The sequence below is a fragment of the Bos javanicus genome, chromosome 2 (assembly GCF_032452875.1).
Source record: "Bos javanicus breed banteng chromosome 2, ARS-OSU_banteng_1.0, whole genome shotgun sequence".
NCBI lineage: Eukaryota > Metazoa > Chordata > Mammalia > Artiodactyla > Bovidae > Bos > Bos javanicus.
This window is the reverse complement of record NC_083869.1, coordinates 90,323,726-90,342,417: the sequence shown is the minus strand read 5'-3', so window position 1 is coordinate 90,342,417 and position 18,692 is coordinate 90,323,726. Positions and strand designations below refer to the sequence as shown.

At 40.0% G+C, this 18,692-nt stretch overlaps 1 protein-coding gene across 3 annotated transcripts in view; it reads left to right on the top strand.

Annotated features, from left to right (window-relative positions):
• The window catches only part of ALS2 (alsin Rho guanine nucleotide exchange factor ALS2), a 61,730-nt gene extending 53,285 nt beyond the window's left edge, over window positions 1-8,445 (top strand). For all 3 annotated transcript variants that reach the window (XM_061381691.1, XM_061381690.1, XM_061381689.1), the window contains exons 26-34: window positions 1,678-1,795; window positions 2,705-2,862; window positions 3,704-3,826; window positions 4,345-4,521; window positions 5,228-5,273; window positions 5,493-5,554; window positions 6,138-6,287; window positions 6,375-6,471; window positions 7,099-8,445. In XM_061381691.1, the coding sequence (XP_061237675.1) occupies window positions 1,678-1,795; window positions 2,705-2,862; window positions 3,704-3,826; window positions 4,345-4,521; window positions 5,228-5,273; window positions 5,493-5,554; window positions 6,138-6,287; window positions 6,375-6,471; window positions 7,099-7,137 (970 nt within the window). In that variant the 3' untranslated portion in view covers window positions 7,138-8,445. The remainder of the gene's footprint in view (window positions 1-1,677; window positions 1,796-2,704; window positions 2,863-3,703; window positions 3,827-4,344; window positions 4,522-5,227; window positions 5,274-5,492; window positions 5,555-6,137; window positions 6,288-6,374; window positions 6,472-7,098) is intronic.
• The last annotated feature ends 10,247 nt before the right edge of the window (window positions 8,446-18,692 follow it).

The following is an 18,692-nucleotide window of genomic DNA, read 5'->3' as shown; positions in this document are numbered from 1 at the left end:
TACCTGCAAAGAAATAGAGGATATAAAGAAGAACCAAATCAAAATTTTTGAAATGAAAAATTAAGCAAAATTTTAAAAATCATTGTGTGGACTCAGTAGCAGATAGGAAACGACAGCAGAAGTCAGTAAACTTGAAAATAGACTAATAGAAATTATTTAAGCTGAACAACAGAGTGTGAAAAAAAAAAGTGAACAGAGCTCTAAGGACCTGACAGTCTAATATTTGTGTCCTTGGAATCCCAGAAGGAAACGAGAAAAATTGCAGAGCTGAAAATATTTGAATAAGTAGTGATTGAAAACTCCCAAGCTTGGTGAAAGCCCAACACATAAACCTGCACATTCAAGAAGCTGAACAAACTTCATCCTAGAAAAAACCAGATATCCATGCACAGACATGTCATATTCAAATTGGAAGAAAAAATCTTGAAAGCAGCTACAGAGGAATTATGCATTGCATGTATATGGCAATTTCAGTTCAAATGGCTGCATCTTTGTTGTCAGAAACCTTGGTGGCCAAAAGGAAGTGGCACAATGATTTGGAAGTGCTGAAAGAAAAATTACAGATGTACTTTTCATTTCTTTCTTTTTCTTATTTTCTTCCTTTTTCTTTTTCCTGCTTTTCTTTTCCATCTACCATTCTTCATATTTCTGTATGTAACTTGGCCAGTCACTTCCACAAGCTAGTACTGATTAGCATTTGAATCTAAAGAACTTTCTCATCCCTGCAGTATAGAAAGAAGATTTGGTTTTGTTTTTTCCTGTATTGGGGATCAGTGGGAATTGATTATAGTGTTTCATTCATGAAGTTTATGATTTTTATCTCCTACTGTATCAGTGAAAGAAATGGAAACTCCCAGGATTGATTAAAGCTGTGGATGTGTCCTTATGGGATGTAGTTGGTCAGCCTTCGCTGATAGAGCCCCTGGGCCAAGACATTGAGACTTGACTCCTCCAGTTAACCTTGGTTAACTTTTGTTGGGTATTTCCAAGAAGTGAGAATGAATGAACTTTTGTGTAAAACCACATTGTTGCCACAAAGATCTTATTTGTTCATTGATACTATTAAAATAGTATCAATGTTAATTGTGCACTGTTTCTAATTTCTCATTAATTGTAATCTAATGATAGAGTGCCAATACAAAAAATTTCAGTTGATGACTGGTATGTGTTTTATCTTAACCTCTTCATCCGAAGCTTCCCTTTACCCATTGTGTGCGTACCCCACCACCTGTTATAGTGTCCGCATTATCCCCTTACATCTTGAGCTCATTTCCATTTCACCCTTTGCCCTTTGATTTGTTTTCCTTCATTCTTTAGCTCTCCCTCTCCCCTTTATTCCATTTCTATCATCACTAACAAGTCTGTCACCGGTTTTCTCTTCAGGCTATTACACATACTACATTACAGTATTTTACAACAGTATAACAGTATTTTTCAACACCAGGGTTTATATTGGCACAACATTTTCATTAATTTATTGTGGTTTGTGTGGAGTAACATTAAGTGCTATTTTGAATAACTTATATAAATCTAATATAGGACAATTACAAGTTATAAGTACATTTGTCTGAACACTGTGATGGTTGCTCCATTTCATCCTTAATAGAGCTTCATGTGTACTTAAAATTATCTTGCTTTCTTAAAATATATGATAGGCTTTCTTTTCCCTTTTTATAGTCCAGAGATACTAAGTCGTTCACAGACTCAGACACTAGAGAGTTTGGAATTCATTCCTCAGCATGTTGGTGCCTTCTCCGTGGAGAAATATGATGACATTAAGAAATACTTAATAAAGGTAAATGAGAATCGGAACCATACTGGTTTTGTTAATTAATGATACAACTAACACAGTATATCATTCATATGTACTCACAGCTTATTGTTACTCATATCCTGTTTTTGCTTTCTTAATATGTCTTTTGTTAATTCTCTGACTGCTAAGAACACATTTCCACCTGAAGATTGGCTGATTATGATGGTAGAAATTTATAAGTTTTGTAAATGTTCAAGGGGATCCTGGACATCTAGGGTCAGAGTTTAAAATGGCTTTCTGTTTGTAACATTAACAAACTAAAAGTTATATAAAGAAGGCACCCCACCCTCACCCCATGGTTATGCTGTCTTTGCTTCCTTCTCCAATCCTGTGAAATCAGACCACAGTTTAAAGTATGACAGGCATTGATGTAGGGTTGCAGGAAGGAGTATTAGAAGAAATCAAGGGAACTGAACAGTGACTGTTTCAACTCTCATTATTCAGTTTTCTGCAAGGTAACATTTCATGTATTTTTCTTGACATTTAAGGTATGTTATCTTTCTTTTCTTTTTTCCTTTGGCTGGGCCACATGGCATGTGGGATCTCAATTCTCTGACCAGAGATTGAACCTATGCAGTGCAAGTGCAGAGTCTTAACCACCGGACTGCCAGGGAATTCCCTTAGAACCTTTCTTTTAATGATGTTATTCTATATCAGTATCCAAAGCTATTTTTCCAAAATGTTAATAGGATTCTTTGATTAAGAATTCCTACTCCATATAATTTGGGTAGAATTAACGCTTTCAGAGAAGTTGAAGTATTTAAATATTCCTGGTCCAAAAAGTAGACTCTTGGCGCTTTGAAAATTGTTTATCCTTTATGAAATTGTTTATTCTGATTGTTTCCGCTGTTGGTGCACACTGACTGGCTGCATTGGTTCTCTCCTGCTCAGGCCTGCGACACTCCTCTGCACCCGCTGGGCAGGCTCGTGGAGACTCTGGTTGCAGTGTATAGAATGACATATGTGGGTGTGGGAGCCAACCGCCGGCTACTGCAGGAGGCTGTGAAGGAGATTAAGTCCTACCTTAAGCGAATTTTCCAGCTGGTGAGGTGAGAGAGCTTTTCATGTCAGCAGGGTGTGGAAATACTAGTTTACACTCATGCTTGGATGGCTTCACCCTGAATCTAGAGATTACAGCTTTGCGAGGAAAGCTGTAATCATGAATGTTCCTCTTTATTGCAGAAATTATTCATCAGGAAAATGGCTTTATGCCATAGATCCTTCAGTAGATTAGTGAAAACACATTTTTACTTTGTGTTCATAGCCATTGTAACTTATTTCCTTTATGTCTTTCTTACTCATTAAGTATAATAGAAAGCTAAAAATAAATTTTTAATACCAATTTTGGTGTGACATATAGGAGTCTTATTTGGAGTTAATCTCTAGGCAAAGTTGTGTCTCTAAAACCTAGCCTAACCTAACACCTGGAGAAGACGAAGTCTAATAGGAAGTTTTATCCCCGAGCATTTATGTTTTGTGAGGCCTCCCAGGTGGTGCAGTGGTGAAGAGCCTGCCTCCCAGTATAGGAGATGCAAGAGACGCAGGTTCAGTCCTGGATCGGGCAGATCCCCTGGAGGGGGAATTGGCAGCCTACTCCAGTATTCTTGTCTGGACAACCCCATGGACAGAGGAGCCTGGCAGGCTATAGTCCATAGGGTCGCAAAGAGTGGGACAGGACTGAGTACATATACACTCATTAGCTACATTGTTAATTTTATTATGTAAAAAGCATTAGTTAAGACTCTTAAGGGAATTGGCATTTTCTTTTATAATTGATATGAAGTTTGATTTAATTGGTCCTTAAGTGGATTAAATAATGGAAATGTGTTTTTACTCTTTTTATTCACTCTAGAGGTGTAACTGTATAATGATTGTTTTATTCTTCCTTAGGTTCTTATTTCCTGAGCTTCCTGAAGAGGGCAGCACAATTCCTCTCTCTGCCCCTCTGCCGACCGAAAGGAAATCCTTCTGCACTGGAAAGTCAGATTCCAGATCTGAATCACCAGAGCCAGGGTGAGTAGAGCTGGGTGGAGATGGTGAAGAAAGAGGATGGGAACCAAGTGATCTTATGCAGAGAATCTCAGGGAAAATTCTTTTCTCTAGATCTGTTTCCTTCTTTTTAAAATAGTTTGGTTGGATTAGGTGATCTCTGAGGTTTCTTTTAGGTCTCAAGTTCTGTTAGCCAAATGCCATGAAGCTGTAACCACAGATGACTAGGCACAAAGGCTGATGAGCAAAGTAGATCATTTTGCCACAGTTCAACAGAGAAGTCAACCTTAAAATGTAAACACAGTGGGCTTTCATTTAGATTTTGAGCCTATGAAAAGAATTCACAGGTGACCCAAGACAAAACTCTGGGGCCATAGGTAAACTTCTCATGTTAACTCCTTACCTAAAAGAAGTAATAGAACTGCTTCTTTACTCAAAATTTCCCACCTTTACTTTCTACTTCTAGAAAATGAAGCTCCATGTTTGATTCTATATTCAGTTTTAATGTTAAGGGTTCTCCGCCTCCCTGTGATGTTTTGTAGCTATGTGGTAACAGGTTCTGGGTTACTGCTTCCTGTACTCCTACCTCGGCTCTACCCACCACTGTTCATGCTGTACGCCCTGGATAATGATCGTGAGGAGGACGTTTACTGGGAATGTGTTCTCCGGCTAAATAAGCAGACAGACCTTGCTCTTTTGGGCTTCCTTGGGGTGCAGAGGTCAGTACAGTAATTATGAATGGGAGCTAGTGGTTTTAACTCAAAATGCAAACAGCATTATCAGGAATTTGGTACTTTGATATTTAATTAAATATATGATTTGCACTTATTACTTATTGCCTGTCTTTAGCAAAATAGTGATATTTAAAAATCTTTATTTCTGAGAATCTTTAGATGTGAGTTTGAAATCTGATTATTCTTCTGAATATATGTAAATAATTTGAGTTTTTCCTGACTGATATTTTGCAGTTCTTCGAAGCCAAGTACATACATTCACATTTTCAGAAAAAGTTAATTGTATTCAGTCTCTTGCATTCTTCTTTCCCTTCTTTTCTCTTCTCTTTCCTCCCTCCCTTCCCATCTACAATTTCTAATTAAAAGTTTAGAAGTGCCCTTTTTTATTGTAGGGGGTTGTTTCCTATAATCTAAGGAAACAGTCAATAATTATACTTTTTAGAAGTGTTATGATGAAGCTGATTACCACAGCACCCAATAATTATAGATTTGTGCTATTAGAAAAAAGAGATTGAGCCTTAATTGGAAAGTAAATTTTTTCAATGGACTGGTTCAGTAGTAAAAACTAGGTAACTGAAATAGTTATTTTAAGTGGGGACAGGAAAGTCAATTTAGTCATTAACTGTTTTTATGGGGCTTAATCTACCATAAGACACAAACACATATTAACAACATATGGATTCCATTGTAGGAAATTTTGGCCAGTGACCTTGTCAGTCCTTGGAGAGAATAAAAAGGTACAGTGGATTTTGGTTTCCTTAGCAAATATGCTTTTGTTTGGTGTGGGGGATTAGCAAAAAAATTTCCATTTTACTTTGATAGTATAGTATACAAGCGTAAGTTTCTCACTTAAGACACGCATTCTGTGATTGGTGACAATATGTTTATTGTCACTGCAAAAGACAGCTTTCTTCTTTGACCTTTATCAGTCCTTTTTTTTTTTTTTTTTTTTGCAGGTTTTGCCAACCACGAAAGATGCTTGTTTTGCCTCAGCTGTGGAATGTCTGCAACAGATCAGGTGATCTCTGCTTTGTTGAAAATTACATAAATCAAAGGAGTGGTTAGTTTACTAAGATATTGATGCGATCTTATATTTACCTAAACTCTAGTCCCTCCACACCCAACTCCCTAAGATGGTGTCAAACTCAGCCTGGATATCAGAAAGACTCTTGAGACATTTGGGTTACCTTTTACTCTACAAGGCCCTTGAATTTTCAGAAGTGGTGAAGAACCTACCCAGAAATTTATCTACATAATCATATCTTTAGCCAAAGGGAAATTAAGCTTCTTACTCAGAGAAGAGCATGTATTAGGACAATAAGGTTCCATGTGGGTAAAAGGAGGTGATCTATGACTTAGTGAATTCTTTCATGTGAACCATTCATAGCTGGAGGCTTCTTTCCTCAAAGAATCATAGGCTTACAGAGGTCATCCCTTCTGGTGACTCCTTTTGCCTGATGTGTCCAGCTTAAGGCACATGAGCCCTTAGAGTATATTGTCAAACAATGTCAAATGGCTCTACTAAGAAAACAACCATAGGCTATATTTTGTCATTTATTTCTAGTTTTTAATTGTTTCTTTTGTTTGTTTGTTTACAACAGCACAACGTTTACCCCATCAGACAAACTAAAAGTCATCCAGCAGACTTTTGAAGAGATCTCTCAGAGTGTCCTGGCATCACTTCAGGAAGACTTCCTATGGTCCATGGATGACTTATTCCCTGTTTTTTTATATGTGGTGCTCCGGGCCAGGTGACCAATCTCTTCTAACTTAAATAGATTCAGAAGTAGGACATACATAAGCAGAAGTAACTCAATATCTCTTTCTCGTTGGGGCAGGATTAGGAATTTAGGCTCTGAGGTACACCTCATCGAGGATCTAATGGACCCATATCTTCAGCATGGAGAACAGGGTATAATGTTCACTACTTTGAAGGTAAAGTATAGATATTATTTAATATTTTGTTAAAATCTCTCCTTCATTTACAATATTGTGAATCTTTCATTAACCACCTTCTTTTATATAAAATTTTAATGCAAACAGCACATATTGTTAATATTTTAAAATATATACTATATTAAAGAAAATAGAATTGGTCAGTCTCAAAATACTAAAGCAAGTTATCCAATCCTCTGACTCAGTAGGTCTGGAATGATGCTTAATCTCAACCTGTGTATTTATCAAACATGTTGGTGATTCTGATTACACTTGTTTGTGTACCTTATACTGATCATCAGCATATTCTAAATGTCCAGTCAGTAGTGGCTTAGCAAATTAAGATATTTCTGCTTAATAACAGATGTTAAACAGCTTGAAAAAAATGTTTTTGTCTGTTTTAGAATCAGAATTTTACAAAGTTTTATTTCTACTAATTACAACTAGACAAAGTAGACATGGGATAGGATAGGGGGACTGGAAGAAAATGGGAAAATATGAGAGCAGCTGATTTTGTTGAGCGGTCAGTATTCATAAAGGAGTTCTTTTCTTAGTCCCATGTGCATTGTTATGTTTATGTGATTTCTTTTAAAGTAAATTTTAAATGGTTTTGAACTTTTCTTTCAGGCATGTTACTATCAGATCCAGCGTGAGAAGCTTAACTAGGCTGCATAACAGCTTGACAACTGGATTATCTATTCAGAGTGTTTCAGCACCAGCTGGTGTCTTCCTGTAGCAGCAAAAAAGAACAGTGTTGAAATTAGGACGTTGTATTATTTTGGTTGTTATTTCTGAGCCTTGCTAGTGATTGGAGCTCTGAGCCCAGAATAAAAGACCGGTGGAAAGGGAGGACGGAAAAGGAGGTAGAAATCAGATTAGACCAGTCCCTGGCCTGTGTTAAGTTTCCCAAGTATCATACATCTGCTGTTGGAGAAACGAGGCTATCCCTTCCTATGGTAAAGAGTATGCCAGCTCATGAACTTGTAGGATAAAATTCTCAGTGTGGCTTCTTACATTAAAGAGGTTGATGAATATTTTTGAGTTTCTGGTTTGCCCACAGTCACCCCAGACCCCTTTGCAAGGAATACTTTGTACTTGAAACTATAGTAGCCACACTATGCCTTCCAGAATTCCTTGCAATCATGTGTGCACCATGCTTCTTTGCTGAGGGAAGGGGAAAGAGGAACTTTTAAACTGCAATTTTAACTTTTTCTAAGCTTTTCCACCAGGGCATTTATTCGTGATGGAAAGGTTCTGTGCAGTTACTACTTCTACACCCTGACCCCAAACATGGAGCACACCCAAATAGGAGTCTGTTGCCTCCCAATGAGAAAGAACATAGGAATTGTGTTCTTGGATTCCTTACAATGCTCCAGAGTGGATACACTGGAATTCAGACACTGACTCTGAGCTGCTGCGGAACCTCATTCATCCACGTGCAAACGCTGTGTTCCAGGACCTGTGAAAGCCTGAAGGGCTTTTACATGCAAGCTGTTTTTAAAAATAGGACTGGAGACTGGGAAATATGGAAGCAAAGAACTGCATCCATCCTTGACCTAGTGTTGTGGTTCTTCCCTGTACCTTGCACTGAACTCACAGAGAGGAAGGAAAAGGAAACTCACTTTGGCTTTTCCCATCTCAAAAGTATTGTGACACCTCAGCCTTTTATTGTTTTGCTTTTCACCATTTTTAAATGTCCTATTGTAAGTGGTTGGTTTACACTGTACAAATAACACTAGTAGCTATTCTGGATAACAGGTGCTCTTCCCCATCTCATCTCCTCTACACCAGGGTGAGCGTTTGGAGTGTCCTCCTCCTTCTTCATGTTAACATCTGCAGATGTTAATCGATTTTGAAAAAGGATCATGGTTTCTGCTCTACTTTGTAATCAAGACAAGTGTTTATTAAAATACTGTTTTGGAATGTTGGCTGTAATGTAACAGCAATTTTCATAATAAAAGACATTCATATTTATGAGGTTGTTTTATGATTGTGAAGGAAGTGACACTGGGCCACCTAAAAATTTAAAAGAAATCCGAGTCTAGTTATTTGTGGGTGGGGGCTTTGCCCCCTGCGTTGTAATCCATGCCTCTTTGTACAGGCCTCAGAGGTCCCACAGAGTTTTAGAGCTCTCTTTCTTTAGAATAGACATAAATTAGAGCACCTTTGCTGACAAAGAACAAATTAAATTTCTGACCCTAATAAACTGAGGACAAAGGTCTTAAGAGAAATGGTACTATTATTTCTTTGAATAAGATATATTTTGATAGTTAGAAGTTAAATTTTTTCCCTTCCTAAACAGATACAGAGGAGGGAAAATGGAGGATTTAAAATTCTGGCTAAAAATATTAGGCATTATTTAATTGCATACCAGTTGTAATGTCTTCTCAGGGAGCATTTACCAGGATGTACCTGTCATTATTGGAAAGAGACCAACGCTTAAAGTTTAGTTTATGTTAAGCACTTTACGTTTACCATTAGCAATTGTTTTGATTTTGGGATAAACACAGATTTCACATTTGGCTTGTAAAGACAAATTTACTGAATGACCTCTTTAGAGGAAGAGAGAGGGATAATTCTAGAAACTGACAGACTTGAAACCTATACTGAAGTTCTCAAATGATAGTAGGCTATCTTAATTCTAAGAGAAGAGTTACAATTCATTCTTTTATTGGGAGTCTTGAAAGCCAGTTATTCCATTACTTGACTCTTCACACTGTATTTATACTTTTCAGAAAGCATATTAAAACTGTAAATTTTCAGTTCCCTTGAGGGGAAAACCTCGAGGATAAGTCGCCAGGCCAGTGCCTGCAAGTAGAAATACCTAGCCTTGATGCAGCAGCTTACATAGGTCTAACACATGTGTGCTAATGCCCACAGCCCCATGGGGCAGGTGTTAACCCCCTGATCTTGTAGACAAGCAGAGGCTGGGATTTTCTTGCTATCAGAACTGGGATTCCAAACTGAAACTTCCCTACTCTTAATTCCAGTGCTTTTTTCTACTGCAGGTGCCAGAGATGTTATTTCATAGTGGGCTACTCATAAGTAGAAAAACAGTTGCAAATTTTAAATAAAGTTAAGTTTTTTTGATAAAATACACTGTGCTCAAGCAGTCACAAATGTATCACATTCCTAGCTTGAGCTTCCATCTACAACAGAGTAACAGAATGCCATCTGTCTAATTTAGGATGAAAGGGCTGGTAAACCTTTAACAGCTGCCATTTGGTCTTTACTCTTTGCATGGCTGCCAGGGGTATGTACCCTCTCTCATCCTGCTTCCAAATATTCTTCCAGCTGTCACCTCCCTGAAAATTTCGAAAAAGAGGTAGCTCCCACCTGAGATAGAGAATGGACTGTTAGGATCAGAACAGTCACTTAGTAGGGGACCTTCCATGAACAGTTTGAAGAGGCAAAAAGATAGGACACTGAAAGATGAACTCCCCCAGTCAGTAGGTGCTCAATACGTTCTGGAGAAGAGTGGAGGAATAACTCCAGAAAGAATGAAGAGACAGAGACAAAGCAAAAACAACGCCCAGTTGTGGATGTAAAGTGATGGAAGTAAAGTCCAATGCTGTAAAGAACAATATTGCATAGGAACCTGGAATGTTAGGTCCATGAATCAAGGTAAATTGGAAGTGGTCAAACAGGAGATGGCAAGAGTGAACGTCAACATTCTAGGAATCAGTGAACTAAAATGGACTGGAATGAGCAAATTTAACTAAAATGACCATTATATCTACTACTGTGGGCAAGAATCCCTTAGAAAAATGGAGTAGCCCTCATAATCAACAAAAGAGTCTGAAATGTAGTACTTGGGTGCACTCTCAAAAACGACAGAATGATCTCTGTTCATTACCAAGGCAAACCATTCACAGTAATCCAAGTCTATGCCCCAACCAGTAATGCTGAAGAAGCTGAAGTTGAACGGTTCTCTGAAGACCTACAAGACCTTCTAGAACTAACACCCCAAAATGATGTCCTTTTCATTATAGGGGACTGGAATGCAAAAGTAGGAAGGCAGGAAATACCTAGAGTAATAGGCCAGTTTAGCCTTGGAGTACAAAGTGAAGCAGGTCAAAGGCTAACAGAGTTTTGCCAAGAGAACACAACTGGTCATGGCAAACACCGTCTTCCAATAATACAAGAGACAACTCTACACATGGACGTCACTAGATGGTCAACACCGAAATCAGATTGATTATATTCTTTGCAGCCAAAGATGGAGAAGCTCTATACAGTCAGCAAAAACAAGACTGGGAGCTGACTGGCTCAGATCATGAACTCCTTATGGCCAAATTCAGACTTAAATTGAAGAAAGTAGGGAAAACGACTGGACCATGCAGATATGGCCTAAATCAAATTCCTTACGATTATACAGTGGAAGTGACAAATAGATTCCAGGAAATAGATCTGATAGACAGCCTGAAGAACTATGGACAGAGGTTTGTGACATTGTACACGAGGCAGTGATCAGGAACATCCCCATGAAAAAGAAATGCAAAAAGGCAAAGTAGTTGTCCGAGGAGGCCTTACAAATAGCTGAGAAAAGAAGAGAAGCTAAAAGCAAAGGAAAAAAGGAAAGATATAAGCATCTGAATGCAGAATTCCAAAGAATAGCGAGGAGAGAGAAGAGAGCCTTCTTCAGTGATCAATGCAAAGAAATAGAGGAAAACAATAGAAGGGGGAAGGACTAGAGATCTCTTCAAGAAAATTAGAGATACCAAGGGAACATTTCTTGCCAAGATGGGCACAATAAAGGACAGAAATGGTATGGGCCTAACAGAAGATATTAAGAAGAAGTGACAAGAATACACAGAAGAATTATCCAAAAGACCTTCATGACCCAGGTAACCATGACTTTGTGATTACTTATCTAGAGCCATACATCCTAGAATGTGAAGTCAAGTGGGCCTTAGGAAGCATCACTATGAACAAAGCTAGTGGAAGTGATGGAATTTCAGTTGAGCTATTTCAAATCCTAAAAGATGATGCTGTGAAAGCACTGTACTCAATATGCCAGCAAATTTGGAAAACTCAGCAGTGGCCACAGGACTGGAAAAGGTCAGTTTTCATTCCAGTCCAAAGGCAATGCCAAAGAATGTTCAAACTACCGCACAATTGCACTCATCTCACAAGCTAGCAAAGTAATGCTCAAAATTCTCCAAGCCAGGCTTCAACAGTACATGAACCGTGAACTTCCAGATGTTCAAGCTGGATTTAGAAAAGGCAAAGAAACCAGAGATCAAATTGCCAATATCCGTTGGATTATCGAAAAAGCAAGAGTTCCAGAAAAATATCTACTTTATTGACTATGCCAAAGCCTTTCACTGTGTGGATCACAACAAACTGGAAAATTCTGAAAGAGATGGGAGTACCAGACCACCTGACTTGCCTCCTGAAAAATCTGCATGCAGGTCAGGAAGCTACAGTTAGAACTGAACATGGAACAAGAGACTGGTTCCAAGTCAGGAAAGGAGTACATCAAGGCTGTATGTAGTCACCCTGCTTATTTAACTTATATGCAGAGTACATCATACAAAATGCTAGGCTGGATGAAGCACAAGCTGGAATCAAGATATACAGGAGAAATATCAATAACCTCAGATATGCAGATGACACTACCCTTGTGGCAGAAACTGAAGAAGAACTAAAGAGCCTCTTGATGAAAGTGAAAGAGGAGAGTGAAAAAATTGGCTTAGAAGTCAACATTCGGAAAACTAAGATGGCATCTGGTCCCATCATGGCATCTAGTCCCATCAGTTCAGTTCAGTTCAGTTGCTCAGTCGTGTCTGACTCTTTGTGACCCCATGAATCACAGCACGCCAGGCCTCCCTGTCCATCACCAACTCCTGGAGTTCACCCAGACTCATGTCCATCAAGTCAGTGATGCCATCCAGCCATATCCTCTGTCGTCCCCTTCTCCTCCTGCCCCCAATCCCTCCCTGCATCACAGTCTTTTCCAATGAGTCAACTCTTCGCATGAGGTGGCCAAAGTACTGGAGTTTCAGCTGTAGCATCATTCCTTCCAAAGAAATCCCAGGGCTGATCTTCAGAATGGACTGGTTGGATCTCCTTGCAGTCCAAGGGACTCTCAAGAGTCTTCAACACCACAGTTCAAAAGCATCAATTCTTGGGCGCTCAGCCTTCTTCACAGTCCAATTCTCACATTCATACATGACCACAGGAAAAACCATAGCCTTGACTAGACAAACCTTTGTTGACAAAGTAATGTCTCTGCTTTTGAATATGCTGTCTAGTTTTGTCATAACTTTCCTTCCAAGGAGTAAGCGTCTTTTAATTTCATGGCTGCAGTCATCATCTGCAGTGATTTTGGAGCCCAAAAAAATAAGGTCTGATACTGTTTCCACTGTTTCCCCATCTATTTCCCATGAAGTGATGGGACCAGATGCCATGATCTTAGTTTTCTGAATGTTGAGCTTTAAGCCAACTTTTTCACTCTCCACTTTCACTTTCATCAAGAGGCTTTTTAGTTCCTCTTCACTTTCTGCCATAAGGGTGGTGTCATCTGCATATCTGAGGTTATTGATATTTCTCCCGGCAATCTTGATTCCAGCTTGTGTTTCTTCCAGTTCAGCGTTTCTCATGATGTACTCTGCATATAAGTTAAATAAGCAGGGTGACAATATACACAGCCTTGACGTACTCCTATTCCTATTCATGGCAAATGGGGAAACAATGGAAACAATGACAGACTTTATTTTCTTGGACTCCAAAATCACTGCAATGGTGACTGCAGCCATGAAATTAAAAGACCCTTGCTCCTTGGAAGAAAAGCTATGACCAACCTAGATAGCATATTAAAAAGCAGAGACGTTACTTTGCCAACAAAGGTCTGTCTAGTCAAGGCTATGGTTTTTCCAGTAGTCAAATATGGATGTGAGAGTTGGACTATAAAGAAAGCTGAGTGCAGAAGAACTGATGTTTTTGAACTGTTGTGTTGGAGAAGACTCTTGAGAGTCCCTGGGAGTGCCATGAGATCAAACCAGTCACTCCTAAAGGAAATCAGCCCTGAATATTCATTGGAAGGACTGATGATGAAGCTGAAGCTCCAATACTTTGGCTACCTGATGCAAAGAACTGACTCCTTGGAAAAGACCCTGATGCTGGAAGAGATTGAAGGTGAGATGATGGTTGGATGGCATCACCAATCGATGGACATGAGTTTGAGCAGCTATAGCAGTTGGTAATGGACAGGGAGACCTGGTGTGCTATAGTCCATGGGGTTGCAAAGAGTTGGAGACAACTGAGTGACTGAACTGAACTGAACTGAACTTCCAGAAGGAAATCATGTATCAGTCTCATTATTACTGGATGAAGAGTCTTCCATTTGTTTCCTCACCATAATGTGAGAAAATGAGATTAGTAAGTCAGCTTACTCTCAAGTATCAGTTTTTTCCTTAGATTTCAATAAAGATGCTATTGTCTATCATGGGGTGTCTTTTCCTGAAATAGTCAACAAAAATATTCATCTTTTTTTGGTTACTATGTGCTGGCCATCAGAAAATACTAAAGCGAAGGTTTGAAAATGATATGTTGGACTTTATAGATCCAGTGCAAGAAACCAGTGCTAGGAACACGTAGGAAGATTTGTAACAGGGGAGGCTTAAGTGTAATTTAGTGGTGAGGCGGGGTTAGGCTTCCGTGGATTAGATCAAAGAGGATGCACCGAGATTTTATCTAGAACAGTGAGGTGACTTTGGTACCTAATAGCCCACTGGTATTTCCTGCTAAAGCTTTTCTCTGCATAGGAGCAGCGTTACATGTTTGCAGTCTTGCAGGTAAGAGACCCTTCCAGATGACCCCCAGTTACCAGAAGAAATCTATTAATACAAATGTCTGCCCTCTGTCAATTTTTAAGAGCTAAAAATTGTGAGTAATATTTGAATGCTTTAGTTGCATCGATGCATGAATGCTTTAGTTGCATGGAGAATTTTTTGATTTTGAAAGAGCAGGTTTTGCTTTGAGAAACCCTTTCTTAAGTATGAAATAATAAATTGCTGTGGAGCCTAAGTAAAGCTGAACATTTGTCTTGGTCCCAGTCAACAGCCTTTTGACCCAGAGGAAGCCAGCCATTTTTGTACAGACTGTTTCTCATCGTTAAGTTTAAAGTGCTTTTTCAGCTTTGTCTAGTAGAAAGCATTGTTTTGAAAAATAAGCATAATATGGGTAAGGATTGTGGCATTTAATAATCACTATATTTTTAAAAGTTCACATATACTGATTTTTAAAATAACATTAGGGCAAATTTCTTAGGTGTCAATAACACTAATGCAGCTTCTAAGTTAATAATAAGAATTGGCCATGCTTCCTGTGTTACTTAGCTCAGGATTGCCTATGATTGGCTACTACAGTCTCAATCAAGAATTCTCATCCTCAAGACAGAAATAGATTAAGTCTCAGCTGACAGTCATAAAAAGGCAGGCAAGGAAAGGACATCACAATCTTTTGCCAGGGACTACCGTGTTTCAGGGCTAAATATGGAAAAAAAAAGGAGGAAAACATTTGTCCTTACTACTTGTGAAATCTACTGAATACCCCACTGAGTGTCAGATTCCTTATCTGTAAGATTGCATTTGTTTGCCTCAAGGATCGTCAGCCTCGATCCAAGTTTTGACAAGGAATGAGGCTGAAGTCAATATTCTTGCTGGGAAAATCCCATGGACAGAGGAGCCTGGCAGACGGCAGTCCTTGTGGTTGCCAAGAGTCAGATGTGACTGAGTGACTGAGCACATACACACTTTGATAATTAGAACTCACTATAGAAACCTTCTCGGAGAAGGCAATGGCACCCCACTCCAGTACTCTTGCCTGGAAAATCCCATGGACGGAGGAGCCTGGTGGGCTGCAGTCCACGGCGTTGCTAAGAGTCAGACACGACTGAGCGACTTCACTTTCACTTTTCACTTTCATGCATTGGAGAAGGAAATGGCAATCCACTCCAGTGTTCTTGCCTGGAGAATCCCAGGGACGGGGGAGCCTGGTGGGCTGCCATCTACAGGGTCGCACAGAGTCGGACACGACTGAAGCGACTTAGCAGCAGCATAGAAACCTTCTATTAAGGCTTCTCAGGTGGCTCAGTGGTAAAGAATCTGCCTGCCAATGCAAGAGACATGAGTTTGAACCCTGGGTCAGGAAGATCGCCTGGAGAAGGAAATGGTAACCCACTCCAATATTCTTGTCCGGGAAATCCCATGAACAGAGGAGCCTGGTGGACTACAGTCCATGGGGTCACACAGGAGTCAGACATGACTTAGCAACTGAACAACAATGTCAGATAATGTTTGGGCTTCCCAGGTGGCACTAGTGGTAAAGAACCCGCCTGCCAATGTAGGAGAAAAAAGAGACTCAGGTTCGCCCCTGGGTCAGGAAGATCCCCTGGAGGAGGGCGTGGCAACCCCTTCAGTATCCTTGCCTGGACAATCCCACGGACAGAGGAACCTGGTGGGCTACAGGCCATGGGGTTGCAAAGAGTCAGACATGACTGATGGGACTTAGCACACACGCACATAGAAACCACAGTCTGTAAGTTTCTCTCACAGTTTCATCTCAGGAGTCTACAGTCTCCAGTGTCCCATATGCTGCATGGATAGGCCTGGTAGGGCACACTGTCATCTGGGCATTAAATATGGAAGAACTATGGCTCGCCCACAATGCACACATAGCATCATTGTCTGATTCATACTGCCTCACCAAGAACATACAATTTGTGAGAAGCATTTTAAGAAGTTGCCCAAGTATGATGGCTTGGTGTTAGACTCATCTCTTTGCTTTGAATTTTGTCTGGCAGACACCCCATCTCCCTTTTCAAATGCTACCTTGGTAGTGCTCCCCTCCAGGGGGGAAGATGAGTCGTATAAGCAACTGTTGTGCTAAATGATTCAATAGAGGCTCAAAAATTGGAATGCAGGAACAAGGGAGGATTTAAACCGAATTGGGGCTGGGTAGGATGGGTGGTGCTGGGCAGGGCAAAAGTTTATGATGTCAAGTTTTGGCAGAATCTAGCAAACTAGAAAACTTCAATGTGACTGGGCAAGAATGTGTAAGGTTTCGTAACAGCTTTCTGCTTTGCTCTTCTCACTGCCTTAGAATTGAGAGACTACATGATGATCTGTCTTTTCCTAGACATCCTCCCTGAGTCAACACCACAGTCTGTCTAGATTCTAGACAGTGGTCTCAGCCTCATCCGATTCAATACCCATGTCCTTAACAACTAATGCGAAATGCTCCTTTTAAAAAAATTCCCGATTTATTCATTATTATCCTCCTGTAACAAGTACTATCAGTGCCCTACCTTGTCCCTTTTGGTGTATTCTACGTCCACACTCTGTGAATGCACACATGAAGCAGGCTGGAAGGCCCAGAAGTAATGTTTTCTGGGGAAAGCCCTCCACCAGTATCTGGCAGCATTGGGATGAATAACCCCACTCCCTGCCCCTTGTTTCTCCATGGGTTAAGCACCACAGTACCCAGAGCAGCTTCTTGCTTGATAACACCTTTTTACTGTCTTTCCGCCCTTGCCCTGTCTTAATACCCCACTCCCCTACTAATGTTCTGGATCACCTTCCAAGCAAATCACCTCACTAGAATCCTTGCTCGGTGTTTGATTCTGGGGAAGCCCAGACTAATGCACTTACTTACATGAAACAAACAAACAAACAAAGTCCTAGTAATAATGAGAAAGAGAAATTAAGTAAATTTCTGTTAATTAGTAATTTACTAATTACTTAATTTCTATTTAATTAAGTAAATTATGTGGCTGGTAAGATACTATTACAATGTATAAAATGGGATATCATTATACCAAAAGATATAATGAAGTAACACGTTTGCACCTATAAAAGAATTCTCTAGGGAATCAGCGGCTTTGAATGCAGACAGACACAGCCGCAGCCTGGTGTGTTGCAGTGTGTGTTATATACTGTAAGCAGCTTTACCGTCAATGACATGGTTTTTCTGAAATGGTGGGCTTGATAAAGTCCAAGCAAAACGAAGTAAATTCATTCTTCAGTTATGGTAGTAACATTCCAGAAAATTCAATGTACATTAAAACTGTGCAAAAATACTTTGTGTTTATAAAGAGAAGTTGAGTTTTGGTGTGTGTGTGCTAAGTCGCTTCAGCCGTGTCTGACTCTTTGTGATCCTATGGACTATAGCCCGCCAGGCTCCTCTGTCCATGGGATTCTCCAGGCAAGAATACTGGAGTGGGTTGCCATTTCCTTCTCCAGGGGATCTTCCCTACCCAGCGATTGAACACAGGTCTCTTATGTCTCCTACATTCACAGGTGGGTTCTTTACCATTAGCACCACCTGGGGTCAGATAATTATAAGTTTTTTGTTTTGTTTTTCTCAGCAACATGAGAGTCCAGTGGGACATTTGAAAGTTTACAGGGCCTGAAGTGATTTCCCATCATGTAGGGTAACTTCTCTCTGTCAAACTAACTCAAAGAGCAGGGAGCATGTCTGCTTTGCCCTCATTTTCTTGATCCTCGTCCTGCTGGCTGAAATGTAGGCCTGAGGGCTGGAGATCCAGCCACCATCTTAGAGCAGGAAGATGAGAATCACACTGCATCCTGAGGAGGCAGAACCGTGGGCTGGAAGGAGCCTATTCTCTTACAACTTCAGGAGTGGGGCAGCCCTACTAGCCCTGGGATGTCTCTGCCTCTGGACTCTTACACGAGCAAGATATGAACTTCTACTCTGTTCAGCCACTATTGTTTGGAGTTTCTGTTTCTTTAAACCTACTTATAGCAATATATAAAATAAACTCTAATGGTATTTTCAGCAGTAATCCATAACTTTTGCAACTGTGACCAGTGCCATTGGTGCAATGAAAGGGGACAGGGCCAGAGGGACAGGCTAGATGGAGTCAGGCCAGAGGAGGCCCTTCCAAGCTCAGAATGGTGGTAAAATCAACAAGGCAAAGAGGTGGAAAATAAACAAATATAACTTGGTCCTTTGTTTAAAAAAAGAGGGGAACAGGGACTTCCCTGGTGGTCCAGTGGCTAAGACTCCACACTCCCAATGCAGGTGACCCAGGCTCAATCCCTGGTCAGGGAACTAGATACCACACGCTGCAACTAAGACCCAGCACAGCCAAATAAATAAATAAACACATTAAAAATAAAGTATCAAAGTATTTATTTAAAAATAAATGAAAATAAAAAAGAGGGGATAGAAGGAATGTTTTGTGAGTTTTCTTG